Source organism: Crotalus tigris, unplaced genomic scaffold (assembly GCF_016545835.1).
Source record: "Crotalus tigris isolate CLP2741 ecotype Arizona unplaced genomic scaffold, ASM1654583v1 scf7180000024340.7048381, whole genome shotgun sequence".
In the NCBI taxonomy this organism is placed as follows: Eukaryota; Metazoa; Chordata; class Lepidosauria; order Squamata; family Viperidae; genus Crotalus; species Crotalus tigris.
This window is the reverse complement of record NW_024100510.1, coordinates 3,877,208-3,899,101: the sequence shown is the minus strand read 5'-3', so window position 1 is coordinate 3,899,101 and position 21,894 is coordinate 3,877,208. Positions and strand designations below refer to the sequence as shown.

Sequence of the window (21,894 nt, the reverse complement as noted above, 5' to 3'; positions counted from 1 at the left end):
CAACATTTCTGTTGTGAAGTGGAATATTTGTTAAGTGAGTTTTGCCCCATTTTGTGACTTTTCTTGCCACAGTTGTTAAGTGAATCACTGAAGTTGTTAAGTTAGTAACATGGTTGTTAAGTGAATCTGGCTTCCACATTGACTTTGCTTGTCAAAAGGTCACAAAAGGTGATCACATGACCCAGGACACTGCAACCGTCATAAATGTGAGTCAGTTCCCAAGCATCTGAATTTTGATCACATGACCATGGAGATGCTGCAATGGTCGTAACTGTGAAAAATGATCATAAGTCACTTTTTTCAATTCTGTTGTAACCTTGAATGATCACTAAATGAACTGTTGTAAGTTGAGGACTACATGTGGTACAAACTTAATTTAATGGCCAGAGAAGGGGGAATGAAGCGCAGCATGGTAAGACCCGAACTGCAAAATCTGAATAATAAGAGGGACCGTTATATATCCTTTTTTTAATTCCTTGAAAGTTCAAATAAGATCAGTCCATACTGGACCTGCATTGTACAGCCTTTATGCAATGTCATAATTAGTTGCAGAAGTGCCCAGTGATCAATGGAAAAAGCAGACGGTTTTTTGCCATAACCTCACATCAGGGAGGGAGGAAGGAAATGGCTGGGAGGAAGGAACTTCTGAATGCAAATGAAAAAACAGGCGAGTGGGGGGGGGGGGAACAGAAGAAGTACAGAAGAGGAGAAAACAGAAAATCTTTTTTTTTTAAAGAACTTCCCCTAAGATTTATTCCTATGAGAATAAATATAAGGCAGAATTTTACAGAGATGTTGTATTACATTTTATATCAAAATCAGGTCACAAGAAATCTCTGTGAAGCCCACAAATGCTGGTGCATAAATTAGTGTTAAGAACTAATTGATCTGACTCACAAGAAAAATACATTTTGGTCTGGAGAAGATGGATAGATTATATTCAAAAGAAATATGAGACTGAAAAGTATTATCTTGCTTACAAGTAGATTTTAGGATATTATTAATAGTTTAATATGATTGAATTTATACTATTTTAGTGTTATGGTTTAACTGTATTATTATTATTATTATTAATTTGTTAATATTTGTTTTGAAAAAGGAGTTAAAGTATGTTATGGATTTGATTGTTAGTAGAGTTGGGTAATGTTAGTTAGATTATGATTGTTTATTTGTAACCCTGTAATCAGCTCTGGGAAGTGGGGGAGGGGGGAGGGGTGGGAGGGTTTTGGGTTATATATTGTAAAAAATTTCTAAAACTTTTAATAAAAAAAAAGAACTAATTGATCTGACAATAAAGTATTTATTCATAGTTGTATTGCCCATAAGATCATCTCATCAGTTCTACCTGATAGGGGCTAGAACTAAGTATCACCAGGACATATGTACGCATGTGGCTGATTCTTGGCCAAGCATCTTCTCTCCCAGAATACAGTTATATATATGCCTGATACATGTGCTACTTCCTTTCTGCTTCAGAATGGTCCTGATCAGGCTTAAACTACCACGCTTGTTTCATTTCCTGCACAAATAAAGTGTGCCAAGTTCTTAATTCATTTCATTCAACCCACTCAGTCACAGACATTCCGCTACCAGTGTTTCACACTTGAAAGTAGGAAAATTGCTAGATGAGTCAGAGAGGTGTCTACGACCCAACAGCTCATTCTGATGGCTAAGTCACACAAAAAGCATCCATACCACAAATAGAAAATGAGGAAAACATGTTTATGTCCAGATTGTCTCAGATGAGCAGTGAGACAATCCATGCATGAGACAAATATAACTACGTACGTCTACGAAGTCCACTCCATTAAAAAAGGATTTGTTAAAAAGAACATCTAGCAACAAATCAGAAGCTGTTCCAAAGAGTTAAGCGATGCAACCCAAAGAATTCTGAAGCAGAATTAAGAGTAACATATTAAAAATATGCTAATAACAATCCTTGGCAAAACCAGTATTTTTTTAAACACTACTCCTTTTCTCCTTAGATGTTTTTCTTCTAGAGGCCACCTTTTCATTATTTGACCTCCACAGCGGAATTTGTTTGTGCTTAGAGCCAGTCCAGATGTTTAATTCCAAACCTGAGTCCTTGCATGACAGAGCTGAGTTTCTTCTCAGCACGTGCAAAGTGACTCACAACTGCCCACTGTTGTCTGCAGGCCCTGGCCCTAGCCAAGGTCAAATTTAGGCCCCTCCGTTTAGAAGTAAATCGGCTCCTGCTCTTGCCTTCCCTTCCACAGCTTCCATCATGGCTGCAACTCCCTTGTCTCCCCAGAGAATAAGACAGCTTTTCATTTGTGAGATTCCCCTTTAGACTTGTATCCTTTTTCAGTATTAAGGACAATAGGGGCAGCTGAGCCAATTGCTTCTGCAGTCTGACCTGCCCTTGGTTCAGTATGGTTTTCCACAAAATTAATTCATAGCTTTGTCTGATTGTTCCCTCTCCTGCATTTTGGCTCCGCCCCTCCTCCTCCTCCTCCTCCAAGGAGTTTTTGTTCCTTCTTGTCTCAAGTGGAGCAGAGTGGGAGGAGCTAAACAGCATAAGACAACATCAGCATGCAGCTTGGAGCTTTTGCAAGGCAAAACACACAATCAAAAATCTCAAACCTTTGCATGGAAATAAGGGTGTTCCAGGCCAGTTTCTTACCCAGGTTCTTTACACTTCAGAGGCTGCACTTCTTGTGCTCATAATATTAAAAAAGATCATATATGATCTCATAGGGCACTTACTAAATCTGGGCTGCAAATCCTCCAAATGATACAGAAAACTTCAACTCTCCATTGCCATCTTGTGGTTGTCTGAATTTTTGTTATCCAAGCAAGCATGGTGATGCGAATAGAGATGTCACCAAAAATTGAAACTTTTTTTTAAAAACCACTAACAATTTCTGTACTGCTGAAATGCATCTCCCTGAATTATAATTTAGTGCTTTCCACAAATGTATTTTTGGAATAAATTAAAACAAGTTAAATTAAGAATAGACACCTCTTACTAGTTGTGTTTATTTATGTAGATTTATGTATGAATTTATTCAGCTTTTTAGCTCTTCCAACTGACTCAAAATACAGTATCTTGGACATACATTATACTATATTCTCATTAGTATATTGGGAGGCAGATTGTGTGGAGAAAAGGTAACTGAACTTTAATATCAACTTCATGGCTAAGAAGATCTGAATTAACCTTTTTAACTAGGTATGTCAATTTATTGTCCTGTTGTCTTTTTTCCCCAGCAGTGAATTGTTGTATCAAACTATTTATCTTTTTTACTGTAAAAGCTTGTCAAAGACTGTAATAAAGCTATTTGACTTGATTTGATCTGAACCAAGATTTCCCCGGTACAGAGGGTTACTTGGCAAAGTGTAGCACAAACTTCTTCTATTCTCAGCCTATGTGAAATAGAGGAGAAAAATTCATGTGGTAGGTTGCAATTTCAGCAGTTTATGCATTTTCCTACTTGCAAAAATTGTATTAATTAATGGGTTCTGAAGTTGTGTGAAATGCCCAAATGGAGCTTTGGGGGAATTTCTGAAATAAAAGCTGCTTACACCATTTACACAAACAACACACACACACAATTAAATCAAAGACAGAAAAAAAGGGGGGGGGGAAGCTCAGTGTGATTTGGCATGGCAACAAGTAATAAAGAAGGCAGTTATTCACATCATTATTGTTAGGGGTGTGGTGAAAAATCTATTAAGGCTTGTTATAAGCAATCCTCTCTCAGATTTCTGGCAGCTGAGCTGGATTGGGTACTGCAACCCATCTGCTGCAAATGCTTTCCCTGCTTCCAGGATTCACCAGTGTCACCTCCCTATAGGCCTGTCAACCTGCAATCAACACATCTGCAAAACAACAGCAACAACTTTTGGAAGGGCTAGGAAGCCTACTTGCTAGAGATGCCAACATCAGGCAAGTTCACGCTGGCAAACTGGGTGGAGATCTGTTTGTTGTGCTGGAGTGTGAATGAAACATACTGGTTAGAGAGAAGCAGGAAAAGAATTGTACCACTTCATGTAACTAAACTTCAGCATTTTTCTTTCCATTTTGTTGTCTTTTTGTTTGGAGGTATTATCTGAAGGACTTTCTCCAACATAAACAATCTTGACCTCTGTCAGCTGTATTTATTGCCAAATAAATAGTTTAATTCTATAAAAGGTCTAGAAAAGTTAATCTAACAGCAATGCTGGATACAAACTACATCATTTACCTCCACCTAACAGGTTCCTATAGTTAAACTGTTCAAGAAACTGTAATGCTCCACTATGATCTGTCAAAAAGTATTTGTGTCACCATGCTCTGTAATTGTTTGCAGTGTCAACTGCAGTTATGTTTGGTTGAACTACACTACTAAAAGTGGTGGAAGAAGTGCATCAAGCACACCAGAGAATCAAATAGTCACTAACTGTGCAGAATTGCTCCTTTGGCCAAGAACATTTCTAGGCAAGGGAATTTGCAAAAAAGACACATTTTTCTTCAAATGCTCATATGATTCTGTTTTTAGTCCAGATGTTGGCATTTTTCTTCCAAGGGTGAAACAGCCTACTAATTATTGACTAATGAATATTTTCAACTACCGGACCAAAAAAGAGATGTTGGGAGCCGCAATGATGAATCTGGGCCAGATGAATGGAGATGGTGCTTGGATAGCAGCTGGCAGGGCTGCAATAATTTCTAACTCAAGAGTGCAGCATCAGGACGTCCCAGGTGGGCGGAAGCAAAAGGAGAGTCATGGCAGGTTGAGAAAATGGCTCCTGGTCCTTCTCCATCTTAATGCTGTTTAATAGTCCATTGGAGATGGGCAGCTTATACATTCAAATATAAGGTCCATACTAGGCTTCCTATAGTGCATATTACTTGCCAGGATCACATCTGACATAACATACATTCTTGGGGCAGCTCTGCTAAAATAAAGCATGAGCAATGTAAAATAATAAAACTAGACAGAAAGTAGTTTTCTTATTAACAGCAAGAAATTTTTACAGCCATCAAATCTAGTTTCCAACCAAATTACATTACAAAGAAGCTGAGGCAATGCAGCTAGAACAGGGGTGTCAAACTGCCGGCCCGTGGGCTGGTTGCATCATGTGGAGGCTGCACCTACCCCAGCTCCAGCAATGCAAAAAAAGTCACGATACGTTATGACACGTCATGTGGCACAGCGAGTTTGACAACTGTGAGCTAGAAGAATCAAAGTGTTTGATGCATTGCTCTTCAAAATTATTTACATTTTAAAAACTGGTATATGTGCAGGGGGCAAGATTTTTAGCTGAATGATTCTGGATTGGAGAAGGCACCTGACTGAGAGTAAGCCAACATTCCCATGGATCATTCATCTCTGAAGACCCCATTCAATGATCCTACTTTATCATTGGAAGGAAAAATAATTTGGGAGAAACTCTAAGGATCCCTGGTTGCTTACAGAAGTTTACTGAGTGACTCTCAGCCAGTCCCAGTTTATCCCAGTCCAATTTATCTCAAAGAGTTGGAGAAATCACCACCATTTTTCTCTACAAAATCTACCAGTAGAGAACTGTGAATGTTACCAGAATAGTGTTAACTTTGTTTTGAAATCAATGCCAACCAAAAGCCTTATGTTTATGAAATAAAGCAACACACAACCACACCACAACAAAATGGAGCATTACCTACCCCCCCCCAAGCAACCAACAAACCTTAGCCAAATATATTTAATCCAGGTTCAGAAGTAAGAGAGTGGTAAGTATATACAGCAAGGAGATCCTATTACTGCTTTCTCTACTAAATGACTGTATGAAAGAGTAGGTTAAGTCCCATCTTCCCTCCTTCCTTCCTTCTTGGATTCAGATTAGCATCCAATTCTGTAGATCCAAGTAAAGCCAACAAAAGCTATTTCCACAGATCTTTGAGCAAAAGTTATTTGTGCTCTCCTGCTGAAGACATTGCTGTTTTTACACATACTCATGTGCTGAAGATAGAATAAGCACAAGAAAAAACACTCTGGAATAACTAATATAGATACATTTTAACCTTTTGGTTAAAAAAACCTGCCAGGTTGACACACAAAGTATCTAAGAGGTATAGAAAATGAAGGAAGATAGTCTGATTGCCATCGTTAATAACAGTACAGTTAGAGCTGCAGGCAGAAATTAAACATTAAACTCATGAAGTTTAAGTTTAGTAATTTATAAACAGGTATGCAACTCTTATTTCATCTCAGTTCTTGAGGGGGAGTAGAAGGGATAAGCAGAAGAGATAGTATTTCAGCACAGCATGAGTGAGGTAGAAGAAAACTTAATTACAAAAAAAGCTTACCGGAAGAAGCTTCAGGGACAGATTCAGCAGGTTTAAAAAACTGGCTTGATGCTCTTTCCTTTTTAAACCCCATTCCCCCTTGACTGTGTTCGTCATTACGCTCCACAAACATGTTGAGTCCTGCTCTGAGTCTGCTAATGGTGCCAGGTTCTACCATGCAAACTATTAAGAGAATGGGGCACCTCTGCTTCTTCGCCCTTCCCACCCCACAAAGTACAAGAGCAGGCACACAAGAGCCATCTAAAAGGCAGGCATAGAAGGGCCATCTGCAACTTGCCACTGCACATTTTTCTTCTTTTTTGGTTAATATATAAATAAATAATGCCTTGAAAGCATTATTATAACTAGAAGTAGTATGGCTGCTGCATGGGCCTGTTGTTATTTTGACCAACACTAATTTTTCTCTTGTTTAGTCCCTTAGATGTACCAGATTTATAGCCAATAAATATTTTAATTGGTACCCAAAACATTGAGAGCAAAATAGGGAATGTATCTCTGAAAGATAGGGTTGCTGTTCCCACTGCTTCTTACTACACTCATCTTCCTGCTCATACAGACATAGTTCTCTCCCTTTCTATGCCCTGAATGGGCTTCTTTGCAGTTGGCTTTAAAGATAGAGGGTATTAGCAGTAGGCTACATTTGTCATTAGGAAACATGCTATTTAATACCAGATATGTCTTTCTTCTCCCAGATTTGTTGGAGTGTATGTGTGTCTTTAACTCAGCCGTGACTCCTGGCATGGAGTAGACCATGCAGTTATTTTGACAAGGTTTTTCAGAAGTGGTTTGCCTTTGCCTCCTTCCTACAGCTAAGAGAACTGACTAGCTCAAAATCAGTCATCTGACTTCCTGCCTAAGGCAAGAGTACAATTCACAGTCTCCTGGTTTCAAGCCTGGTACCTTAGGCACTACACCAAACTGGATCTCTTCCCTGATATACTATCTTAAGGTGACCAACGGTCCTCCTTTAGGGAGGGCAGTTCTCCTTTTGTGAGTTCTATCCTCCCTTGAAAAGTGTCCTCCTACATGTCCTCTTTTTCGATATTTGAAGACTCATCTGCAGGGCTTTTTTTTTCTCATCGAACGCTCAGAACGGCATTCCGGTACCTTTTTTTGGTGGTTTTTTTTTTTTCAACTTTTGCATGAGCTGTGCTACTCCTATTGGCTTTTGAAAGCCAATAGGAATTGCTGCTGAGCATGCCAAAACACCTGGCCAGCAAACTTTGCACATGTAAGTTGTCTGCAGCAAAGGCGAATTGGCAGGAACTTTGCACCCCTCCCTGCTACCCAACTACACCATATCCTAGTTAGTCCCGAAGATTTCTGGAGGAGACTGGAGCAGCGATGCCACGGTAATTTTCTCTTGATCTTCGGCCCTGCTAGGGCAATAATGGCTGCGGGCATAAGAGGCAGGGGCGGTGGGGCCGGTGTGAGCAGGGATGCGAGGGGTGGCAGTGGCCGGCTGCCCCCCCCCATGCTGTGGGAGCCGCGGGGCCTGCTCTACACAGGGCTGCACAGGGTGGGCAGTGGTGCTGGCGGGGTGGCTGCAGGCAGGGTGTGTTGATGGCGGGCTGCCCCCCAGGGCCAGAGCCGGCACAGCTGGTGCTTTGGAAGCCATGGGGCCCGCTCTACACAGCGGGGCAGCAGTGCTGGCGGGGCGGCTGTGGGCGGGGGCGCGGCATGTAAGCATAATTACAATATAAAATGTTATTGTTACAAATGTTTTTATTATGCATTTATCATATTATAGTGTATTCTGTTGCAATGAATAAAATGTTTCTTTTATTTGTGATATTTTTTTCTTCAATTTATTTGTGTCCTCCTTTTCATTGTAAAAAAGTTGGACAGCTTAACTATCTATAATATCAGGTCTCAGAAGCATCCTGTTTAAAAAAAAAACTGTAGATTGCAACTGTAGGGTATTTAATTTATAATTTAATATACCATTTTGTTTCAGTATACAATAATCTCAGCAGCAGTTTTAAAATATAATCACAGCAATAAAACAATAACAAATAAATTAAACAATGGCCATCTCCTTCCCATTAACCTCTAAAGTATTAAACTGGGCCTGGAAGCCCACTGGTAACCAACATAGTCATCATAAAAAGGATATTTCTGCAATGACGATAATTAACTGCCAACATTCTATACCAGTCATCTTCAAAAGCAGCTCCATATTCAGCACACTTCAGTAATCTAGCCACACAGGGGTAGGGGCATACGTTACCAGGGCTTTTTTTCTCATAGAACGCCCAGAACGGAGTTCCGGCACCTTTTTTGGATGGAACCTTATAGGGTAGGCAAGGCGGGTTGTATGACATGTGTGAGTTCCAGCACCTTTTTTTTTTTTTTGTTAGAAAAAAACCACTGTGGAGGAGCATCCCGATCCACGAACAGGGGTGGGGGTGTTGTATCCAGATGAAGCCCCAAGAGGTAGGTAAAGCTGGAGATGGTAGAGCAGCTCGGAGGAACCAGAAATGCCAATGCTGGTGGTTGAGAGAAACTTCATTGGTCTTTAGGGTCCAGAAAACAGTGGAGGAAGGATGGGGGAATTGGGCTATGCCCCATGGAAAAGAGGAATGAGTCCTGCCAGGCAGGCTCTTCTCCCCTGAGACAGTCCAGAATGCCAATCAAGGAGAATATTTCTGGCTCAGAGTTAAAATGAAGGGCCCTTGGGGGGGTGTCTCTGAGGATGGTGGTTTTCTTGTAGCAGGAGTTCAATAGGCTCCGAATAATGGTAATATATATTTTGTAACATTAATGTTTGTCAGTCATTCTGGAACAGGGGTGTCAAACTCAATTTCACTGAGGGCCGCATCAGCATTGCGGTTGCCCTCAGGGGGCTGGGTGGGTGTGGCCAGGGTGAGTGCAGCCTACTGGGTGGGCATGGATGGAGTGGGTGTAGCCTACTGGATGGGTGTGGCCAGCTCTACATTGTTCACGTCAAGGGTGCCTGTGGGGGCCTGGGTAGGAGTGGGACAGATCTGAGGGTCTCTGGCAGAAGGGGATGGGACCAGGGCAAGTGCCAAGGCATGGTCCACTGGAGGAGCCTCACTGTTCCTCTCAGGCCATGTGGGGGGGGGGGTTGCTTATGGAGCTAAGGCTGAATGCGTTTCAGCATAGATGGCCACCACAAAATTGTACATTGGCTCCCGGCGGGCCTGGGCCAGGGCCAAGGCAGAGGGGGCCGTTCCCTCACTGTTTCCAGGATGGCTTTGCGGGCCACATGAAACCACTTTGCGGGCTGCATTCGGCCCCTGGGCCTTGTGTTTGACATGTCTGTTCTAGAATCTTTTACATTGTGTTTGCATTGGCAGGAAAAATGAAAAAAAAAATACCATGTTTACCACTTACTGAGTAATTTGGCAGAATAGTCCACATATATTCTTCACATGCCTATAATAAAAATGGATCTCCTTTTAAAATAGCATGAAAGCTGAAGAACTAAGGAAGAGATAAAACACCCTGGGGTGAGATTAGGTTCTTGTAGTCTTCATAATCATATTTATGTTTGCAATCATAACTGTGGAATAAATTTTCAATTTGGGTTCATACATAAGTATGTAGTAAATGCTTGGTAATGAGATGTATTTTTTTTCTACTATGATGTAAATACAGTTGAGCGATCAGAGGAGTGCAAGAACTATGTATCAGGCATTATATGCAAAACAATGAACAAAGATTCACATATCATACTTTAGCTCTAATTTAGGATGGCAAAATGTTATGTTTACATAATATGCTAACTCAGACAAACATATCCTGATGATCCTGTTCACACAGCCAAATCTAAGAGAATGGCTGAATTCCCCAAACATTCTGAATCATACTGACTTTACTCCATTTTAATCTAATGTACTATATCAGCGGTTCTCAACCTGTGGGTCGCGACCTCATTTGGGGTCGAACGACCATTTCACGGGGGTTGCCAAACAATGCAGTCCATCATTTTTTCCCCCTTTTCCTTAGCTGTGCTACTCCCTTTTATTCTATTGGCTTTTGAAAGCCAATAGAATAGACTCTCTTGAATAGAGTCTAATTCTATTGGCTTTCAAAAGACAATAGGAATTGTCCAGGCTATCTCTGCCCTGCTGAGCCCGCCAAAAGCCCCAGTCTGCAAATGGTGCTGCAAGTTGTCTGCAGCGAAGGCGAGCTGTCTAGAAGCTTCCACCCCTCCCTGCTGAGCAACTACTAAAAATGTAAGTAAAAGAAGGCCAGGGGTGGGAGGTGGGAGGCCGGCGGGTGCAGGGAGGGTTGCTGGCATGCGTGGGACCCGGCGGATGCCTTATCTCCCTTGGGCTGGGCCAGCTGGTGGCCCAGGGGGTGGTCACCCTGCGCCATCACTGCCCCTTGCCAGCTACGCCTCAGCCGGCGCAGGGGGCGGCACCACGCATGCGTGGCGCTCCCGGGCAGGGAAAGTCCTTGACTTACGACCGGTTGGGTAGTCCTCGACTTACAACCAGTTGGGTAGTCCTCGACTTACGACTGGTTGGGTAGTCCTCAACTTGTGACCGGTTGGGGTCGCGGCATTAAAAAGGTTGAGAACCACTGTACTATATTATGCAAATCCCTCCAATGAATAGGTAATGTGGGTTTGCACAATATGTTACATTAGTTTAAAATGGGTTATGTAGTTGTTATTTCTTAAAGGATACAAGTACATTTCTAAATATACTAGCCTGTGTGTATCTGCATGTGGGTATTTGAGACTGTTAGTTGTTCTTTAGTAGGAAGTTGGTGAATGATGTTGATGCTGGAGTGGTACAAGTCTCTCTTTTCGCTTGGTGTAATTATTAATACAGAAAGCAATCACTTGTTTCTAAAATCATACAAACTAGTCAATAACACTTTTTAGATGTTATGTATCACTAATTAGCAAAAAATAATTTGAAATTAAAACAAAAGGATGTTGTAATGTGTTTCCTTGAAGGAGAGACAGAAGAGAATTATTTTAGAGAACAGTCTGCCTGACTAGGAAAGCCTTATAGCTAATAAGGCTATCTCTCCATAAAGAAGTCAAACCAGGGCAAGAGGCTCTGATGGGCATGACTGAATCTGCCAGATCAGTTCAGCAGCCTCTAATCTATTATAGCATGGAGCATAAATCTGCCTCTTCAGAAGGCTCCAAGCTTCTCAGCTCTGTTTTGCTTTCCCTTGCTTTTTGCTTCAATTTGAATATTTTACATACAGTAATTGAAAAGGCTTTGTGATGCTTCTTTCTAAATATATGCTGCACATAAGAGACAGAACTTAAATATAACCAGATTTTTAATATAATTACACATATGAAAAGGGAGAGCAAACACAGAAACATATAATGCGATTTCTAATGCTCTAGTAATCTTATATATAACAGGCTAAGCCATGCAACCACACTCATCCAAACAGAGCCATCATATTTGGATTGCAAAAATCAGACAAACCCTAATTTAACTCTTTATAGCCCTCTGGTGAACATCCCTGCTTTTGCAACCCAGATACAGTGGTAACCAGCGAGTATATATGGCAGGTTACATTAGTATATTGTATAGTTCTGCAGGAGAAAACAAATTTCTCTGTAAGACAGCATTCCATAGTCTTAATCAAATCCAAAGTGGGAAAAAAAGAAAACATGGACCCTCTACAGACCTATCTGTGCCTAAAACCTGAATCCCGAACTGGTTTTATGAAATCTTCAGTCACTAATAGATCAGGGATGGACTTAGAAAAGAGATATTTGGAGGGAAGAAAAATATTTCTTGCGTGCACAAATTGTTACAAAACCAATATTCTGTCAGAAGCAGAAATTATGGAACTTGATCACTCACCCTTTCACAATACACTGTCCTATCCCAGAACAAACTATTGCAAATCAAAACTACTACTCTTGACAGAAAGTAGAAAAATATATCCTAAATCCAACATCCTAATAAAGTGCCTTCTCCACTTGATAGAAACACAAAGAAAGATGAAGCTACTAGGGTTTTCCCTTGCGCAAAGGATAAAAATAATAGAATTCTGAACTTAGTTCATCCTAAGCCAAAGCACTCAACAGGTTGCCTTTTGTTTAGTGTTAGTTTATCAAACTCTCGAAGAATTAAACAAAAAAACAAAACAAAAATCGCTATGAAGAATTGTTCTTTGGCTACTCAAAATGAATCTGAGGAAGATCAAAGCTAGTTTATTTTCCCAACTCAAGCCGTTTATTTGATTGTCATAACTCAATGCTCATACTATGGAAAAACTATTCTAGACCTCATCACCATGGAGTAGCTCAGAGCAATCCAAGACAAGCTATGCTACCCTACTGTCTCAAACTGGGGAGATTCATCTGCATTAGTTGCACAGTCCTGATGTCAATACTGCAATGACAAATAATTTATTTTGCAATCTGGAAACCTACCCAATTCAAACTATGCTATATAATATCATATTATATGCATTGGATTGGGATGATTCACAAATTGGGCTGTTTGGTTCAATGCAAGATGCCTCTGAAGAAGCCTAAATCTGAAATTTTCAGAAGATGTTTTTTTACCAATTTAGGATTGAAAAGACTGCAGGGATAAAAAAAAATGGATACATTTCTTCTTGATACCTCCATAAGAGAAAAAAAAAATCTTCCAGGTAGGAAAGAGAAGAGATGCAATCCTTTAACTGGCAGCTCCAGTTTCCAATCCCAGGAAAGGGTTTGCCAAAGCTTTACAACTGCAGGTCTTCCAGAGAAAGGATATTCACTTTGTTTCATTAATATACAGTAATGCAGGCATATTCCAGTCAGCACTGCCTGCTAATAAATTATTTTAGGGACGAGGAGATTGATAAAACCTGAGGAGAGGGTAATGGTAGTCAAAAGAGTCAAGACTGCAGCCATGACCATGCAATCAAAGTCCTGAGTCCCCTAGCACAGGGCTTTTCAACCAGTGGTATGGGTACCACCTGTGGTACATTGGCACCTGGCAGGTGGTACGCAACCATCCTAGAAAAGGGGTAGCAGGGGCGGGGAATGAGCTGAACCGGTGGCAGCACCACACAAGCCTGAGCGAGAGATGTCTGGAGCTGCAGGGCTGTCAGGGCTCGGTGGAAGCACCAGGATCAGCGCCAGGCTCCAGCTGGAGCTCAGCGCTGATCCTGGTGCTTCTGCTGAGCCCTGAAGAAGCACCGATTAGCTGGAAAGCAGCACTGATCCTGGTGCTTCTGCTGAGCCCAGAAGAACCGCCGATCAGCTTGAATGTTGCAGCATCTTGTGTTGCAGCATCTTGTGATTTACATTCAGATGCTTGGCAACTGATTCATATTTATGAGGGTCACAGTGTCCCAGGTTCATGTGAAGTGACCAAAACCTGCTGCAACCACCCAGCATACGGGGGGAATAAAAACCAAACACCCCCCCCACCCCACCTGTTGCCAATCCTCAACAGAAATGCTCACAACAATGAAAACCTCAGACAGGAGAAAGAGTGCCGCCGGGCGGGCAGGCAGATGTCTTGCTCGGCTGTGGCTTGGGGGCACTTTTTTCAGTGCCATTGTAACTTCAAACAGTCACTAAGCGAACAGTTGTAAGTTGAGGACTACCTGTACTTTATAACACTTTTTTCCTTTTGGGGGGGGTCAAGTTTTTGACACCTTGCTAGGCGACTGGTGGTATTCGGATACTGCTATATCCTAAAAGTGGTACAATAGGTGAAAAGATTGAAAAGCCCTGCCCTAGCAGACATCCCAGCCTAGAAGGGTTTATAATAGGGGTCTAGATATCGTTTCTGCTTCATTGCCCTTCCTGTAACTTTGGTGATAACTGAACAAACCATAATCCTTTCTTGACCTATTTGTTACACTTCAAAGTACTCTAGTCCCTGCACCTATCCTTTAAAGTTTTGTAGATTTCTTGCAATCATGATAATACAAATTGCTATCCCATGAGTAGTAAAAACATGGGTGAATTAGGTTCCTGCCATAAATCTAAAAACCTCCTTCCCCACTTCCCCCAATCATGTTACCTTAAAGCTTTAGGTAGAGATAGTTTTGTGCCATATATCTCAGCAGACAAACATGTACAGAGATGAGGTAACTGAGCAGAGAGAAAGGGGGTGGGTGGAAGAGAAGTCTTGTTCAGGTGTCACTAAAAGGCTTCATCTCACTTTACAAATAGCTCCTCCTCAGGAACTGCTTGCAAACATTTGCTCCTCCTTTATTGTGCTGTAATCAGCAAATGCAAGACCTCTCCCTCTCAGGGGGAAGAGAACTCATCTGCTTATTGGCTTACAAAGTAGTAGCAGAGTTCCAAATTGGACTCCTCCATAGATGAAGGAACTTTGTGAAAACATACTACTAGCTTCCCATGCTGGCTGAGGAGGGTTGACGAAAAAATGTTTACCTCTGGAACTGGTGGTTAGATCATTGCCATGGGACCCAAGGGTTGGGCTCTGTGACTTCCTTGTGTATTAATTTCCTGGGGATCTTCTCAGTAGTGGGATTCAGCCAGTTCCCACCAGTTTAGCAGAACCGGTAACTAATTTTTTGTTGCCCAGGCCCAGAATGGACTTCCGGACCCGGCATCCACACAGAGAACCGGTTGTTTACATATTTGAATCCCACCACTGGATCTTCTCCTACAGTTTGAACCAGTTTTGCTTTTGTTGTTGTATTACTTAGGAATTAGCTCACCTAAAAGACAAATTCATCTCAAAAAGGATCCTGTTTATTTCGAAGAAGCTCTTAGCTCAGACCTCTGGAGAAATGACTGATGAAATGGGCAAAACTCTGCTAAAGGAAGGAATGATAATATGTTGCTAACAGATTCAGTTATCTGGGTCAAAAAACAGAACTCTCTCAAATTAATTTAGTCTAACAATCTGGATTTCAGCAAGGTTTAACTTACCAGCTGTCATGTGGAAAAAAATGATGTTTCCATGAGATTTTATTTTTTCAAAATGCTCTTATTACCCAAGAAGAAAAAAATCCTAAAAAATGTAGTAACTAGTAAGCCTGAAAGAAACTACCTGCTGGTGAAAACAAAGGCAGAATGCAGAATCATCCAAAGGGATCATTTTACAGTAAGGCAAAGCAAGAGAGACTTCCAGAAAGTCAAGGCCAAAGTCCACAAAGAAGAAAAAGAAACTTCAACCATAATTAAGGAAACCTCTGACCTTCCTCTAAGACTCCCTTTACTTTCTGTATTTACTGCACCTAAAAGAGTAACTTCACTTCCCTTTGCCTGCAAATTTTATACATTTCCCTTGCAATTTCATTCCACTTCTTACAGTACCTTCACGGATACTTTTAAAAACAAACGAAAGAGACCTCTTACTAAACTGCAGATCAGAGGAAAACACCCCATAATGCCCATAGCTGAAGGTCTAGATCTTACCTTCCAATCCTCAGGACCGACGAGAGCTTACCAAAAACATAACTTGGGCCAGCCAGAGATTCATTCAAGTTGGCTCTGTATAACATAAGCAGTTCCGCCTGTCTCTTCTGTGTTGGCTGGAGGGAAAGCCGTGCAGCCAATTACAGTAGCCAGTTTCGCAAAGTGGGAAACAAAGAGCTGTAGCCACTAACAAATGCTCCACAAATGCTACACCTGTTTTCTCCACTGAAGATCACAAGAAGACAATGGCCCTCAATGTTCTCTGAGCAGCAGACTTCCTAGATGAAATACTTTTTTTTTTTCAAAAATCATACAGCCTAGAGCAAATTGATACCAGCTGAATTAATGTTAATTGATTCACTGGCCTCACTCTCTACACACACACACATACACACACACACACACACACACACACACCACACACACACACACCCAGACACACACCCAGATATAGGTTTTCTAAAATGTGAAAATATTTGAGTGGAGCAGGAGCAAAAAAGGGCTTCTCTCATTTCCTTCAACTCTCTCCCCCTGCCTTTCACTGCTTCTCCTCCCAACAAAATATACATGAGACAGTGCTGACACAGAAAGAATGTTGGTGTGTTAGCACTCACCAATGGACTTGAAAAGAAAAAAACACTCTTTACAGTCAGCATGAAACTGATTGCACAAAGGATTTTATTGTACTGTACAATTCTCCTGTCTCACAGAATTTTCCTGGGGTACGGGGTGGGGGTTGAGGTACCTAACAAGGTATTTTTCACTTTGTAACACTCCTATGCATTTTATTCCCAACATTTCCATATTATTTTCTTCAAACACGAATGCACACATGATGCCAAGGCCAAATGGCTGCAATATCTGTCTGCCCAGCATTGGTAGTCTGGGAGCATCAGAAGTAGATGCTTGCTATCTTCCAAGTGATTTTGAACATGTCACCATCTTTGAAGTGCCACATGCAACAGTGGAACTGCTTATTAGGGCTAATAGCCATCAAGTGGCAGCAAAGAGATAGAAAATACATTAATGGCAGAGCAGAGGATATCCTTCTAAATTAGGTCTTAGTTCTGCATAAAGATGTTGAATTCTTGGACAGCTTCCGGTGGGAGGCGACGGCGATGGCGGCTAGCTTTTAGCCGTCCAGCTGGGGAAGTGTCAGAGCCGCGGAGCGCAGCGCGCATCAGCTGGCCCGCGGCTCGGAAATCCCTTCCCGGGCAAAGGGAAGGGATAGAGAACGCAAGAGTAGAGGTAGAACCCCTGAACCCCCTCTGGATTTATTTCTAGAGGGGGTGAAAGGAGTGTTCCCTCGGAGCTCTTGCTGATCTCCGCCTCCCAGCTGTTTTTGCTTCCTTGGAAGCAAAAGAAACCGCCGCTTCTATCTCCGTGTTTACAGCATTTTGGTGAGTAATTTTTAAACGGACGGAGCAGTTTAAAGGATTTTTTGTTATATTTTAGGTGTTTATTTTTTTTATCTTTTGATTTTTACTATTTTTCCTCCTTTTCTTTGTTATACTAGTGAAAGGACTTAAGATGGCGTTTTGAAAGTGTCGGAGTTTTTTTTTCCTTTCTCTTTTGTTTTACTTTCCCTTTTTAAGGATTGTTTTTTGCTTTTGCTTTTGCTTTTGGCTTAGAATTTTTTTTTTTGAATTGTTTGCTCTTTTACTACTTATTCTTGGGATTTATTCTGGACTTTTAATGATTATAGTTTGTCTCTTTTTAAAAATTCTTTTTTTCTTTTTTTCCTCCTCCCTTTTTGGCTGGAGGGGAAAGGGAAGTGACAATTGTGCTTTTTAAAATGGCTTCAAAGAGGCAGCAGCCTTCCTCAATACCCAAGGTTATTTCTTCTCCTATAACTTCCACTGCACAGCTACAACAACAATCTAAACATGCACCACCGGCTCAGCCACCACCCTCCCCTCCTTTACCTGGACTTTCAGTGCAAGAGGTTAGAGGTATAATGGGAGAGATTGTAGTTCAAATGAGAGAGGAAATGACTCAATTTGTTTCACAGATTAAATCAGAAATTAAATCTGATCTCAAAGAAGAGATAACGGGGATAAAGTCTAAATTGCAAGAAAATAATAATGAATTACGACAAGATATACTGGCAGCTGTTTCAGGTTTGGCTACTGTGGTGGTTAAGCTCGATGCAAGGCTTGAGGAAGTGGAAGACAAAGTTGACTCTTTAGATGACAAAATTCAAGACGTGGAAAGGAAGGTGGACTCCTCACAAGAAGATATTTTGATGTTTCAGTACAGACAGATGGAGTATGCTCTGAGGATTAGAGGCCTCAAGGAAGATATGAATCAAGATTTGATGGAGGTGGTTCTTAGTGATCTGGCGCTGGCTTTGGATATGGATAAAGGAGAATTACAGAGAGAAGTAGAAAAAATTTATAGACTCAACTCCTGGATTGCTAAGCAGAAGAATTTGCCCAGAGATGTGGTGATTTACTTTACAAAGAAGTCCCTGCGGAATGAGATTATACAAGCTTTTTACAACAAAAGATTTCAGATTGCCGCCCAAGATGTCATCATTCTAAAGGAAATCCCATCTAAAATCTTAAGAAGTAGGAAAGATTTTGCTTTTTTAACCAATGAGCTTAAAGCTAGATCGATGCCATTCAGATGGGAAATTCCGATGGGTATCGTTTTGAGCCATGCTGGGACACGTTACAGATTGAACACAGTTGACAAAGCTAGAGATTTCTATACTTCGGTCCTGAGTGCAGGCTCAACTTCATCTGGTCGGAAATCTTTGAGTGCTAAGGAACCTGAGCAGCAATCTGAGGCACTAGATTTGGTTTCCGCAGGGATGATAGAAGTGGCAAAGCAACGCCAAACGGAGGCTAAAGAGCAGAGGATGACTCGTGCAGCTTATAAGCGTAAAGAGAAAGAGCAACGTAAAAAAGAGCCCAAAGAGAATTCTCCTGGAAGTCCATCACCGCCGGTGGGAGGAGCAAGACCCAAGAGTTATGCAACACATGCAGCTCTGTCAGAGTTTGATGGTGTCTTCTCCAGGCTGCGTGCCAAGGGAGATGGCAAAGTTTTTGACCTGGAATGTTAATGGATTGAATTCTCCTCAGAAACGGAAAAAAATCTTTTATTATTTGAAGCAACATACCAATGATGTTATTTGTTTACAGGAAACTCATATTCTACTTAAAGATCAGAAATATTTAGTTAATGCTCGTTTGGGATCTCATTTTATATCTCCTGCACCTGGGAAGAAAGGGGGAGTTGTTATATATGTCAAACAAAACCTGCCAGCTTGTCTGGTAGAATCAGATCCCCAGGGGAGATATGTGATGATTGAACTTGGTATTTATGGTAAGAAAGTACTTATAGTTGGACTTTATGCTCCAAATCAACAACAGGAACAATTTTATAAACAGTTACACCAAAAAATAACTTTGCTTGACTATAGATCAGTGGTACTAATGGGTGATTGGAATGGTGTCTTAGACACACAAAGGGATAAGAAAGGTTCCTCTCCTTTTCTTAAACAAGCAAGGCTACCTAAAGCCTTTTTTGATATGAAAGAAGACTGGGAATTAAGGGACTATTGGCGGGAACGTAATCAAGAGGAGAGAGACTTTACTTTTTTTTCTGACAGACACCAATCTTTTTCAAGAATTGACTTTTTCTTGATTACCACGGATTTGTATAATAAAGTAAAGAATGTAAAGATTTTTCCTAGATCACTGACGGATCATAGTCCAGTTTGGATGGAGTTGATTCAAGAGAAAGAGGAAAGAAGATCCTGGAGAGTTAATGAAAATTTGTTTAGACAAGAGAAGAATGTTCAAAAACTAAAGGAGTGTTTAAAGGACTATTTTGCTTTGAATATGTACAAGGGGACTTCAATGTCAATGGTATGGGATGCAGGTAAAGCATTTATGCGCGGTGTTTTGATAAAAATGAATAATTTTTATAAGCGAAATCAGATTCAGAAACGTAGAGAACTTGAAGATGAAATTAAACTAAAAGAAAGGGCTTTGATTCTAAATCCTTCTGATGAAAGTACTAAAGAATCTGTAAAGTTATTAAGGTCACAATTTAATATGTTGATAGCAGATCAAGCTGCAACCAATTTATTATTTATGAAACAAAATACATTTTGTAATGCTAATAAGCCGGGGAGATGGTTGGCTTATCAATTAAGAAAGAAACAGAGACAGAGAATAATAGAGAAAATAAATTATAAGGGTAAACTAGTTTCTCAGAAGGAATTAATTAAAAAATCTTTTTTGGATTATTATCAAAACCTATACAAATCTACTAATGTACAACTGTTAGATATAAATAAATATTTAGCTGAGGCAAGTTTTCCTAAACTGACTGAGGATCAGAAATATGAAATTAATGGTTTAATCACTAAGGAGGAAATCGCCTCAGCAATTCAACAATTGAAATTAGGGAAAGCACCGGGTACGGATGGGTTAACAGCTGTTTATTATAAAGCCTTAATGGAGGAGATGATTCAACCATTAAATGATCTTTTTAATGGTATCCTACAGGGTTTAGAGATTCCTCCTTCATGGCGTAGTGCTTTTATATCATTGATTCCAAAGGAGGATCAAGATCTTACTTTACCAAAAAACTATAGGCCTATATCTCTTTTAAACGTGGATTATAAGATATTTGTAAAAATTTTGGTAAATAGGCTTATGAGGGTGGTGCATCATCTTGTGCATAAAGATCAATCAGGGTTTATAACAGGAAGGTATATGAAAAACAATGTTAGACAAATTATTAATTTACTAGAATACTTAGATAAGAACAACCAAGTTTCTGCAGGGCTCATATTTTTAGATGCTGAAAAAGCATTTGACCAACTGAATTGGCATTTTATGCTAAGAGTAATGGAAGAAATGAATTTTGGTGAAAACATATTACAAGCCCTTAAGGTAATATATCAAAAACAAACAGCACAACTTATTGTTAATGGAGGTTTGTCGGAGGTTTTCACAATAGAGAAAGGTACTAGACAGGGGTGTCCTTTATCGCCATTGTTGTTTGTTTTAACATTGGAAATATTATTGATTAAAATTCGAGAGTCTCAGGAAATTAAAGGAATATATGTTAATAAAAAAGAATATAAGTTGAGAGCTTTTGCGGATGACTTGGTTGTTACTTTGTCGCAACCTGATTATTCTGTAGTAAACTTATTACAGTTGATTCACCATTATGGTTTGGTCTCGGGTTTTAAGATTAATGTAAATAAGACTAAAATTTTACCTAAAAATATGTCGAGTCAGGAGAAGCAGATTTTGGTTAACTCGACGGGTTTTGAGATTGTTAATAAGGTAAAATATTTGGGGGTGATGCTGTCTGTTTCTAATGCAAAATTATTTAAAAACAATTATGAAAGGTTGTGGGTCGGGGTACAGAAAGACTTGAAGAACTGGGAAAAGCTGCAATTATCCCTCATGGGAAGAATTGCAGTGATAAAAATGAATATTCTACCCAAGTTTCTTTTTTTGTTTCAAATGTTACCAATTTTGAAAAATGAGATTAATTTAAATGAGTGGCAGAAGGGTCTCAATAAATTTATTTGGGCAGGGAAAAAACCAAGGGTTAAGTTCAAAATTATGCAAGACTTCCGTGAGAGGGGTGGACTCAAGGTACCAAATTTGAAATTATATTATGATGCGGTGGTTTTAACATTAATTAGTGACTGGGTAAATTTGACAAATTCTGAGATACTTTATCTAGAGGGATGGGATTTACTTTATGGGTGGCATGCCTATTTAATATTTAATAAAAAAATAGATTGGGCTTTTAAATCTCATATTTTAAGAATTTCTTTACTTAGGATTTGGAGAAAATATTATAAAAGTGATTTTAAAGTACCATTATGGGCTATACCTTGGCATGCGATAGAAGGAATAAAAAGAGGGGTTAAAATGGATATGGTGTCTTATAGACAGTTACTTAAATGGGATGGACAAAACTGGCAATTAAAATCACGGGAAGAATTAGCACAAGAAAATTTTACTTATTCTTGGTTCCAATATAGGCAACTACTAGATAGATGGAAGATGGATTGTAAGGTGGGTTTTCTTAGAGAAGATGAAAATCTTATTAAGCAACTGAAGGATCAAAGACAAACCCACATTAAGAGAATTTATGGGGTTTTAGTTGAATTGGACTCAGAAACGGAACTAATTAAAGATTGTATGATTAGATGGGCGCAGAACTTTGGTGAGCCAGTTTCATTGGACACCTGGGAAACTATTTGGGTGAGAAA

General features: G+C 40.2%; 1 protein-coding gene across 9 annotated transcripts in view; it reads right to left on the bottom strand.

Moving 5' to 3' along the window:
- Positions 1–16,045, bottom strand: part of EVA1A (eva-1 homolog A, regulator of programmed cell death) — a 79,979-nt gene extending 63,934 nt beyond the window's left edge. For 2 of the 9 annotated variants that reach the window (XM_039326318.1, XM_039326320.1), the window contains exons 1-2: positions 15,642–16,045; positions 9,650–9,691 (exon numbers count right to left, since the gene is read on the bottom strand). In XM_039326318.1, coding sequence (XP_039182252.1) covers positions 9,650–9,691; positions 15,642–15,727 — 128 coding nt within the window. In that variant the 5' untranslated portion in view covers positions 15,728–16,045. Of the gene's footprint in view, positions 1–6,292; positions 6,391–9,649; positions 9,692–14,271; positions 14,369–15,641 lie in introns of those variants that run through there. The other 7 variants (XM_039326319.1, XM_039326326.1, XM_039326323.1 and 4 more) reach the window with 7 other exon arrangements.
- Positions 16,046–21,894: the final 5,849 nt, after the last annotated feature.